We start from the raw sequence: 12,379 nt of genomic DNA, 5'->3' as shown, positions 1-12,379 counted from the left end.
ATGAGAGAAGAGAGACCCATCTGGCCTGTGGGAAAAAATACACTCAAATGCGTGAGGATGAATGAGACTGTGTTACCTTTTTGGCTCTCTGGTTTATATTTGGTCCTTTAGTAAGCAGCTTTTCAATCAAGTACTCTCGATTCTACAACAGAGGCAGGAGGGGGAAAAATACATAACATATATCAGTGACAGACCACTGTGAAGCACTGGTTAAAGCATTTGAAGTACGGAGAGAGAGAGGGTATACTGCCGTACCTTAGCCTTTTGGAAAAATTTACATTTCAAAAGCTCGGCTGCAGTGGGCCTGTGGAGATGAGAAGAGCCGAGTTAAAGCAGTTGATGCTGACATTTTCAGACAGGTCCATATTTCACGACTCCACAATAAGGATTTTTTTTGCTCTGGCCAAGTGATGCATGAAAGTGTTATGGGTATTCTAGTTTTATTTCTGTTTATTACGGAGCCCCACACATGACATGCATGAAAATAAATTAAAACGTGTGCACGATTTACTATTTTGTTCCCTCGATTTATAAATCATGTGCATGATTTATAAATCGAAGGAACGAAATAGTAAATCATGTGCATGTTTTAGTAAATCGAGGGAACGAAATAGTAAATCGTGCACACGTTTTAGCCTACAATTTTTTTCCTGCATGTCATGTCCGGAGCTCAGTAGTTTATGGGTGGGTTTGGTACATGTTTAGTTCAGTTTCCTGAGTCTGTCAGTTTGCTTAATGATTCATTGTTTGATCATCTGTTTCATCTGATGTTAATTTCTTAATTTATTAGTTTGGTCTACTTAAGCTCTGTGTTTTGTTCAGTTCCGTTGTCCGTTATTGTTACGTTGTGCTTGGTTGTTCTGTTCCATCTTTGAGCTAGGCTCAAAAGTATCTAAAATTGTCACTATTGAAACAGTCACGACCAAAACATGTCATGAAGTTTCGGTTGTGACATCATTGTTTTTTTAATGTTATTCGATAAAAATTTTGTTTTTTCTCTGTACAGCAGCTCCGAACTGTGCTAGCTAACCATGTGCTGATTATCATCTTTGAGCTATAGGTTCAAAAGTATCTAAAAGTGTCACAACCGAAACCTCACCGCATGTTTTGGTCGTGACTGTGATTCAATTCTACTTTTCGTAGTAAGAAAAGGGAACATTTTACAATAAAATTTTAGAACAGTTATGTAAATCATTATTATTTTAGTAGTGTTTTAGTATGCGAGTTAAAATTCAGTGATGTGTTGCTACCAAAACATTACTGTCATTACTGAAAATGTGCAGTCATGACCGAAACATGGATGCTTTGTCAAAGATAAAGTGTATTGAAATATCAACAAAGATGTTATGATAGTGTTTGGTTCAATGCATATTCGAATTAATGAATCCTTAACTTTGAAATCTATATGATAAACTTTATGCTTTTTACAAAGAAAGATTGGATTCAAAATATAGCAAGTCTCATAAATTACATTTGAAATTATGTTAAAATTGTAATTGATTTACCTGTGAAAACTTTTTTTTTTTTTAAATAGCAAAATATATTTACAAGGTAGATGTAAACAAAATCTTAATAGGTTAATGTAACCCTTCTTTTAAATTTTATTAAATGATTTATCATTGTGTTTCAGTAGTGGCAAATTTGGGGAGAGGAAAAATTTTCCAAAACTTTCTCAAAATACAATATGGCAGTGGTTCCCAAACTGGGGTACGCGTACGTGAGGTGACAAAAGGGGGTACGCGAACAAAATGCTGAGTAGTTCATTTAATTCTACCTTAAAATAATATTAAAATCGAGCATGTATTTCTAACTGCCAAAATGTCGTAAATTCAGTACATTTAATTAAATGACCTCATCTTTTGCAGTCAAAAATGACTCTATCCACACAAGCAGCATGCATATGATAGATTGCATGCAGAATCTGCTGCCTTAAATCGCGCTAAATTACTGTCGTTCTCGACAATGCACCTTTGTAAAAGTGTCGATTCAGCACTTACTCGCATGAAGAACAAATATAGACACAGATAAATTTCGATTTAAGACTCTTTCTCCGATACAAAAACATACCTTGTGTGAGTTCTTGTATTTAATGATGATAACGAACAAGAATGCATTGTTTCCAAATATATCCACATGACTGCAAACGTGACATTATACAACAGGTAAAAAAAAAAATAAAACGTACATTTTAAACACAGTACTGTCAGTATTTACTCTATTTTGCAATGAAATAATAGTTCTAACGAAAACCACAGCAGAAGTACAACACACGTCTGTGTTTCGCGAACAATTCTGCGGCTTTGAACGAATCGTGAAAGTCAATGATTCAATGATTCGTTCACAGCCACTTGCAGGGCTCTCAAGTTTTGGAGACAGGCAAGAGTGACATCTCCCCCCCACCCCCCATAAAAAAAAAAAAACTTTCGCCACCTTCTCTGGGCTAGCATCCTGTAACCTGGCCTCAGGGTGAATGAGATGATGCTTATTAGTTGCCTTTTACCTGACACCTTTGAAAGATAGATGCAATGATTAATGCATCCACAGTGTTTCCCACAGGATTTTGTGAGACTGTAGTGGGTGGACATCGGTTCCTCTAGGGGGGTCCGGGGGCATGCCCCCCCCCCGGAGGAAAATTTTGTACATTTTAAATTTAAATGCATGAATCTAGTGCATTGTAAGAGCAAAATTAAGTGACTAGATCAATAAAGAAATTTGTTCTCTTGTAAACAATTTTGTGCTCTAAAAGTAATTTATTTATTGCTGATGGTTGGGCACATTAGTCATGTACACAACATATAGTAGGCTAAATGAGAGTTCATAAGTGGTCAAACATGTAGAGTACACATTTAAACCATTAAAAATATGTAGCAAAATAGGTTACCTTTGTTGAATTACTTTATTAGTGGGAGCCTGTGACTGTATTTGTGGAACTAATGGTCACTCTTTGATTTGTTAACCAATCCAGAATGCACTAAACACACCACTTCATTATAGATAAAAATAACAAATGAATAAAAATATATAATCATAAGCTGACCAATAAATACATAAGTAAACTAGGTGAGTATATAATTCAGCAGCAAAAAGTATTCTAGCCTAATTCTTGGAAGAAAAAAAAAAGCTATGGAATGGCTTCAGATGACTTTGAATATAGTGCACGAAAACTTAATTGGTGCTAGTCTACTTATTTTGCTCTATGACTCCCACTTTTGCCATATAAAGGAGCGCAATTATCAGACGGTAATTTAAATATCGCGTCATATCCTTATTCATATTTTGAGACTGTGGCAGGACCAATTAGAATATGGCGGGCCGCCACAGTCTAGTCAATGTATGGGAAACACTGATCCATGGCCAGGATATAAAATGTGACATGATTTTAAAAGTGACCTATAACATCGACGATGCAATACACTTTAATTTATTTAGTGCTAATAAAATTATTAAAACTATTTGGAGAGAGAGATGTTTAATGTAACAAAATGTCAGTCATCGTGTGATAGCAAAATATAACTAGGGCTAGACTACTTGTTCTGAGCAAGTTTCAATGAACAGGCTGTAAAACTGTTGTCTAAGTTCACACTCATGAAAAACTGAAGCTGATTATCTGATTATCTAACAGCAGTCAAGTTGTCATTGTTTGTGTCAAACAAGTTGTGAATTTGTTGTAACAATAAAACAGGAGATCATGACTTACTCTGTGCTCAAAGTGATGCTCCAGTGGTTTCCTCTGTGGGTGAACGTGGATGATGGTGAACAATTCCAGGATATGCTTTTTTTTCATTGGTTGTTGCGTTAAATCTTACCCAGATACAATAGTGCTATTTTCTGATTGGCTATTGTGTAGCCTCTTTCTTTTTTTTGATTGGCTGATAAGTGGCAGGTTCGAGACGCGCTTGATTCCTGCCCGGTTCCATAGAGAGCGGCGCGGCCAGATACATTTTGGGCGCTGCGGCATATTAAATATATGATAAATAGTTTTTCTGCGTGAGAAATACAATGTGTGGCGGGAGTGCGTGACAAAAGACCGAAATGAGTGACTGTCACGCTCAATGCGTGACACTTGAGAGCCCTGCACTTGCTTCGTTACTGAATGAATGACTCGATGATTCACTCATAAAACAGTGACTTGCTGCCACCTACTGGCGGTATTAGTTTAATATTTAAAAGTTTTACTTAGTTTTACCATCATTGCATATTTCTCTATTGAACATTTTTTATTTAAAACAGTATTTATTTTATAAAGTTATTCAGAAAGGTAAAAAAAAAAAAATGCACTGGAAAATCAATTTAGGGGGCAAATATTAATGATAAAGGAGTGACTGCAGTCTAAGTGGAAGAGAGGGGGTACGCAGAAGGATGGTAATCCCTTCAGGGGCTACTCCAAGCTAAAAAGTTTGGGAACCACTGCAATATGAGGATTAACTGCACCATTACTAGAAATGTGTACCTTGGATATTATACAATTTGCATACATTTGCATTTTGAGACGTTTCCAACTCTTGCCTTTGAAACAATTGTGTAGAATGGCCCATATATATATATATATATATATATATATATTAGTATATTATATCTTATATTGTATAGAGATACTGTTATCATGTTACCATGATAATAAGTTATTAGTGCACGCCACAAGAGCCCTACTACCCGATGTCCAATGTATTGACCAGATGAGACCGCTGATATACACAGTAAACAGACCAGCAGCAATTTATGGTCTCTAGATCGCATTAGCTCATCTGTATCTATTTGAGTGTAATAAGACCTACTTTGTCTGTGTGGCATTTCTTTTATTGACTGCGATTTATCTTTAGAGAGACAAAATGGAGAGCAAACCAAGGACAAACAATGAACTGCTATTCAGTAATGTACAAAACACAATTCAAATCAATATGTTTGCCTCTATTATTAAAGGGTTTTGCTGAAACTTCTGGTCATCCATGGAGACCGTTCAGCATTCTTTATGATCCTTGGAGACAGATTTACTAATTTGTGTGAACAAATAAGAAGGGATTTAAATTACCTCTTTGCAGGGTCCTTCTGAAGGCACAAGGATATAAGTTTTCTAAAAGATTTTCCATACTTCTTAAGCATCTCTTTGTCCTCAACCCCAGTCTCCAGGGTTGGAGGATCGTTCTGCAGCGTGAGCATTAAAACCTGCAAACATTAGATATGAAAATACATGTATTTGCAGGGTTGAGACTTGAGAGAAAGTTTTACTAGGTAGAGGAATACTTTAAAAATGCTAACTTATGAACAAAACAAAAAGCCTGAACAACATCAAGGTAGATATAAATTACAGTTTTCATTTTGGTGAACTATACTTTCACTGTCTGCTCTATGAGCCTGTAAAACCACATTAGAGATTAGATCAGAGCTGTACAGGCTTTGCATTCATTTAGTTAAAGAGGACCTATTATGCTTTTTTACATGTTGCTGTTTGAGCATGAAAAAGGTCTGAAAAGTTACACAGTTCCTCCAAAGGAAGTTATTCTCTAATTCACTTCCTGAAACACCTCCATTGTAGTTTTGGGTTTTCTTCCAGCAATGTACGTCACAACATTTCTCATTTAAATAATGATAAGCAAAAAAGGGGTGGGGCCTGGTTAAGTTATATAGTAGTGTGTTGAAACTGGCAGTTATGGTAAGGGATGTGACATTTCCCATGCACTCCCGAAGTGGTTGACCAATCACAACACACCGGTCCAGCTGACCAATCAGAGCACATTGTGCTTTTTGGAAGGAGGGGCTTCATAGAAACAGCAACTAAACAGAGTGTTACTGACAGACTGGGAATAGAGGAGCTGCAATAATGTCGAATATGGAAAAAAATAATGTGTTTTTTGAACATTCAAGCATGAAAACCTATTCTAGTACAGCCCAAAAACAAAATCAACACTTTGTAAAAGGGCATAATGGGTCCTTTTTAATATCGACAGTATAATTAAAATAAATTAACCCTCGATTTACCTTTTGTAACAGTTATAATTACATATAGAAAAGAGTTTATAAAAACAGGTAAGTTTTTCAACAAAACACACAGCATGAATGGTCACATGAACAGCAGTTGTCCTGTTTACCTTCATAGGGGGGTACCGATGATACGGCGCAGAGCCTGTTGCAAGTTCAATGGCAGTGATTCCGAAACTCCAAATGTCAGCTTTGAAGTCGTAACCCCGTACCTGCAGTCACATGACATGCGAACTGATCGTCAGATGATGGAATGGCAAACTATGACCCACATCAGCCATAAACAGCTGCTTTTTTTTCACAGCATGACTGAAGTCACCATGAAATAAATGTTTTTTTGTTTGTTTGTTTTTTTATGGAATATTGCAGTATTTATTATAAATGATTTATCCGTGCACATCATTGTTGCTTTTTTTTCTTTTAATTCATGTGTCCTCATAATCTTTAATCAAAAGATCTTCCCCTCCACTTATAGCGACATCTCTTTTCTTCTCTGATGACATGTTTACTGGTGTGAGGGCGGGACAACCTGGCACTCACATGAGATCGACCAATAGCAAACCACAACCATCCAATCAATTCCCCATGGACAAAAAAATAAAGTCCCACCCTACATTTTATCTTGTTGAAGAAGCTGTTTCTCTTGGATCTTGGTCACAATAGACGCAACTTCCTTTAAATGGCAACTTTAAACAATCTCCACGATCTGTGCTAGAATAGTTTAATGGTTATTAATAATTCATAGTATCAGAAAAGCTCTTAGAAATAGTCTAGCTGTGAACACTTTCATGGTGCCAAGATCCATCATATCTAGAGTAGATGAAAGAAACATGTTTCTCTGTTACAAAACCTAGTGAGTATCTTTCTTCTTAGGCAACTCTGCTTCAATTGATTCAGTTAGCATATCGCAGTTCTAATGACATGATAGTCTGATAAGAAAAAAATAAATAGCACGCATAAATATTGGGTAAAATGGTACATTTTAATTACATTACCATTCAAAAGTTTGGGATCACTATGATTTTACCCCCCCTTTTTTGCAAAAAAATAATTTATAAACCTTTATTCAGCAAGGATGCATTAAATTGATCAAAAGCAACATTAAAGACATTTATAAGGTTATAAAGATTTCTATTTCAAATAAATGCTGTTCTGTTTTCTAGTCACCAAAGAATCCTGAAAAAATCTAACAGTTTCCACAAAAATATTAAGCAGTACTGTTTTCAACTGTTTTCAACATTGATAATAATAATCATAAATGTTTATTGAGCAGCAAATCAGCATATTAGAATGATTTCTGAAGGATCATGTGACACTGAAGACAGGAATAAATAACATTTTAAAATGTATTCAAATAGAAAATTCTTATTTTAAATTGTAATAATATTTTACTGTATTTTGTATTAAATAAATGCAGCCTTAAGAATGTTCTTTCAAAAATGTGTAAAAACGGCAGTGTTTTATATTGATACTTTTCAGTATGGAATAAATAATAAGTATAATCAACATTTCTTGCTTTGTCCACCATCTTTAAGTTTGTTAATGCATTATGGGATTGTCCTATTCATGTCTTATAAGGATACATGCAATGCTGCTTTAAAATTAGGCCAAAATCTTACTATATGCACCAACCTTCTGGAACAGAACAGCCTTCATGTTGGCTATGCACCTATTGATGATTTAAAATGTAGTGAGCTCACAAGGTTTTTGGAACAGATCCACTTGTACATGTTTAATGTTGGTTCTCTGAGCAAACGCACCTGCTCCATCACCTCTGGAGCCATCCAGCACGGGGTCCCCACAAACGTCTTCCTCACTTTGTGTCTAGTGACGTCTCCACCGGTGGACAGAAAAGCACTCACACCGAAATCTACAGAGTCAAATGAATAATAACCTCAAAGGATCATGCACAAATAACATCTATTGAAAAATGGGTTGACTGATTAGGTTGAAGGGTTATGTTTAAATGGATAATTAATTTGACATGCATGAAAATGAAAGATAAACATACAGTCTGATAAATTTGTTGGTTCAGTCAGCAAACACTGAAAAATCAGAAAATTAGATGTGAACTATGATATTTAGATAGAGCAACCTACTGAACAGACTGTATTGTCTATCCTTCACAGCCATATTTACATTTGCATTCAACAATCAGAAAGGATTTCTTTGTGAGTGAATCCTCACGAAAACACTTTTCAGGTCACTTGCACCACAAAAAAAAAAAAAAAAAAAAAAAAATCAAAGAAAACAGCTGTATTTTGTCTAAAGCAAATGATCCCTTCAGTATTATAGGACAATTAAAAGATTTCATATTTTCTATGAAAATAATGTCCCAATTACAAACATTTTCAATTGCAAAACCCTTTAATTTCGATGACTGTTTATGGTTAGAAAATAATGATATATTATTTTAAAAGTATTTATGGGTAGCTGACGCATAACATGGTCAAAATTCTAAGTTAAACTTTTTATGAATGAGTTAAGATGCATGTTTTAGGTCTTGAAAGTTTTTTTCTCTGTTATTACTCATCTTTTGGCCTTTAAAGGGTTAGTTCATCCAAAAATTGAAAATTGTGTCATTAATTACTCACCCTCATGTCGTTCCACACCCGTAAGACCTTCGTTCATCTTCACAACACAAATTAAGATATTTTTGATGAAATCTGATGGCTCAGTGAGGCTTGCATTGCCAGCAAGAAAATTAACACTTTCAGATGCCCAGAAAGCTACTAAAGAATATTTAAAACAGTTCATGTGACTACAGTGGTTCAACCTTAATGTTATGAAGCGACGAGAATACTTTTTGTGCCCCAAAAAAAACAAAATAATTACTTTATTTAACAATATCTAGTGATGGGCAATTTCAAAACACTGCTTCATGAAACTTTGAAGATTTACGAATCTTTTGTTTCGAATCAGTGGTGGACCACTGAAATTTCAAAACACTATGACATAATGAAGACTCGTTTACTGAAATCATGTGACTTTGGCAGTTTGATATGCGCTCCGAACTACAGATTCGAAACAAAAAGATTCGTAAAGCTTCGAAGAAGTGTTTTGAAATCGTCCATATTGTTGAATAAAGTCGTTATGTTGTATTTTTGGCACAAAAAGTATTCTCATTGCTTAATGACATTAAGGTTGAACCACTGTAGTCGCATGAACTGTTTTAAATACGTCTTTAGTAGCTTTCTGGGCATTGAAAGTGTTAATTATCTTGCTGGCAATGGAGGCCTCACTGAGCCATCGGATTTTATCAGAAATATCTTAATTTGTGTTCTGAAGATGAATGAAGGTCTTACGGGTGTGGAACGACATGATGGTGAGTAATTAATGACAGAATTTTCATTTTTGGGTGAACTAACCCTTTAATGGTTCATTCAATCATGATTTAAGTTTAAAAGTAATTGGATGACAGCATTTTAAAAAAAATGTAACAGTACAAAAAATAACCTAATTAGAATCATCACTGAAAATAATGGGAATTACAAAAACCTCAAAAGTAAAAATGTGAGAATTTAAGAAAATGTGTTTAATTTTGATTACAACAACTTTAAGTGTCCTAAAAATAGGTTTTTTTTGTGTTATGCAAAATATTATTTTTGGGTATAAATTTGACCTGGACATGTTTTTTTCTTTTCTTTATTCACCCTTGTGTGAGTGAAAACGTTTTATAAATTTGTCTGTCAGAAAAAGCTCTGAATCTGATGTGAACTACAATCTCAACAAAGGCAAGCCAAGGTCACTAGTGGAAACCCCTGTTACATAAAACCAATCGATATTCCAGAACTAGATCAGCCAGTTTCCCTCCAGGGACGGAAAAAGCCCCATTCAGGAATTTAACACTTCTCCACAGCACGATCAATGTATCTCAGGACTGTTTGTCTGCTCTCCTTATGTGGCTCTAACTGACAAATTCATAAAACAAAAATGTAACAGAGAACAAAAGTGGAGAATATATTATCATTTATTAATCAAACCCTAATTAACTTTATTGAAAGAAAAAAAAATTAAAGTGGCTTGACTGACTGATTAATTCACTGCTAGGTTATTGCTTTAATAGTTAGCATAATTAAAGTTAATTACCATGGTTTAATCTCTCTTAAGGCCCATAAATGTTGCTTTTTAGAGTGACAACCAATATTAATTAAAACAGGATTTTTACAGCTAAAGAAAGCTTCATTACCTCATGGCTATAAATAACCTCTGAAATAATTATGTGACTGAATATTAAGAATGCATTGGTCAAAATCAGTTAAGAGCAACAAAGAAATTTAAAATATATTTTGAGTCATACATCTTTTGTGTATATAATTGTATGTTTTCCCCTGAGGTCCATTTATAAAGCATCTATCTCACTCTTACTAGAAAGTAAAGTTCATCAGGACAAACGTTCATCATGTTGCTAGCAAGTTTTATCATGTTGTTACTATGCGTCTAGCATTAATTAACATTTTGCTAGCATGTTTGTAGCATGTTTTAGTACATTGCCAATATGAATTAGCATTTTATCATGCTGTTACAGAAGAATTAGCATTTACAAGCATGCCTTACCAAATTGATAAAAGGTTTGCTAACATGTTTTAACATTTTGCTAGCATGTTGCTAGAATGAATGAGCACATAGCTAACATGTTTTAACATATTGGTAATATGTTTTAACGTTATTAGCGTGTTTTAGCACATTTCTAGTTGAAATAAGCTTGTTGCAAGTATTAATTAGTACATTGCTAACATGATTTAACATACTGTTAACATGTTTTAAGATGTTGTTAACATGAATTAACACATTGCTAACATATTTTAACATGCTGCTACCATGTTTTTACATGTTGCTAACAAGAATTAGTTTTACCATGTTGTTAGCATTTAAAATATTTTAGCATGTTTTAAGATGCTGCTAGCATGAATTAGCATCTTGCTAGTGTTAATTAGCACGTTGTTAACATTAATTAGAATGTTAACATGATTTAACACATTGCTAACATGAATTAACACATTGCTAGCATGAACTAGCAAGTTAAAATAACGACTTATATAGTGATGGCCGATTTCAAAACACTGTTTCATGAAGCTTCGGAGCGTTATGAATCTTTTGTGTCGAATCATGATTCGGATCGCATGTCAAACCGCCAAACTGCTGAAATCACGTGACTTTGGCACTCCGAACCGCTGATTCGTCACGCTACTTCATTATGCTCCGAAGCTTCATGAAACAGTGTTTTGAAATCAGCCATCACTATATTTTGGGGTTTTTTTGGCGCACCAAAAATATTCTCGTTGCTTTATAATATTAATATTGAACCACTGTACTCACATGAACTGATTTAGATATGTTTTTAGTACATTAATGGATCTTGAGAGAGGAAATGTCATTGCTGGTTATGAAGGCCTCACGGAGCCATCGGATTTCAACTAAAATATCTTAATTTGTGTTCCGAAGATGAACGAAGGTCTTACGGGTGTGGAGTAATAAATGACATTATTTTCATTTTTGGGTGAACTAACTCTTTAACACATTGCTAACATAAATGAGCACATTACTAGCATGATTTAACATTCTGCTAGCATTTTTTAATCACATTGCGAACATGAATTAGCATGTTTTGCTAACAAGTTTTAACATGTTGTCCTAAGCTAGTTGCTAAGCTTTGGTAGTGATAGATACTTGGTGAATGAAGCTTAAATACACTGCCCTCCAAAAATTTGGAAACGCCCAAGAAATGTGGGGTTTTGGACAATATTGGCATAAATCCTTTTTAATTTGTGATAATTTTGCACTGATAAGGGACAACACAAACTACGAAAACATATTTTATTATATAAACAGTTTAAACATGGCAAAAAACTTACATTTTCAATTAATCAAAATATCCACCATTAGCAGCTATCTGACCTAAACTGGGTTCTGATTGGTTAATTGTATTCTAAACTTAATTGGCAACCAATTGTTGAAGCTATTAAGGTGTGCTGACCCAAAAATCTTTCACAAACCTGGGCCAAGTTTAAACCAGTAACCAGGCATCACAGCTGGCAAAGGGGCATGTCTGACTTTGACATGTATATATTGCCATTATTATGTAATCAAAATGAAAATTATTATTGCTGTTCGTTAAGATAAACGATAAGATAAAGCACTTATTTGCAAGCAGCGGATTTGTTGTCAAGCCAATCTAACATTTAATTCAAGCCATGTCATAATTACCATAATCTCGAGATGACAACACGGTTTTATTCGGAGCTGTTCACGCCCTCAGAGTGGGAATTATGCATTTCTATGGCAACACAATCAACCCTGAAATGAATCTGCAGTGGTCAGGTGGTACATCGGTCACGTGGTACAAGTAGGAGCTCTCAGAAAATTCCCATCTTACAAGCTTTAATTATGAGCTCTATGAGTA

The 12,379-nt window shown here is 34.8% G+C and overlaps 1 protein-coding gene across 5 annotated transcripts in view; it reads right to left on the bottom strand.

Annotated features, from left to right (window-relative positions):
• Positions 1 to 12,379, bottom strand: part of stk39 (serine threonine kinase 39) — a 93,042-nt gene that overhangs the window by 65,921 nt on the left and 14,742 nt on the right. For all 5 annotated transcript variants that reach the window (XR_007185447.1, XM_048194634.1, XM_048194631.1 and 2 more), the window contains exons 6-10: positions 7,737 to 7,846; positions 6,087 to 6,188; positions 5,030 to 5,163; positions 256 to 304; positions 77 to 142 (exon numbers count right to left, since the gene is read on the bottom strand). Coding sequence is in view for 4 of the 5 variants with exons in the window: in XM_048194634.1 (XP_048050591.1) it covers positions 77 to 142; positions 256 to 304; positions 5,030 to 5,163; positions 6,087 to 6,188; positions 7,737 to 7,846 (461 nt within the window). In the remaining variant the exon portion in view is untranslated. The remainder of the gene's footprint in view (positions 1 to 76; positions 143 to 255; positions 305 to 5,029; positions 5,164 to 6,086; positions 6,189 to 7,736; positions 7,847 to 12,379) is intronic.

This window comes from Megalobrama amblycephala, linkage group LG6, assembly GCF_018812025.1.
Source record: "Megalobrama amblycephala isolate DHTTF-2021 linkage group LG6, ASM1881202v1, whole genome shotgun sequence".
NCBI classification, from domain to species: domain Eukaryota; kingdom Metazoa; phylum Chordata; class Actinopteri; order Cypriniformes; family Xenocyprididae; genus Megalobrama; species Megalobrama amblycephala.
The sequence above is the reverse complement of the archived record's forward strand: the minus strand, read 5'-3'. Positions and strand labels throughout refer to the sequence as shown.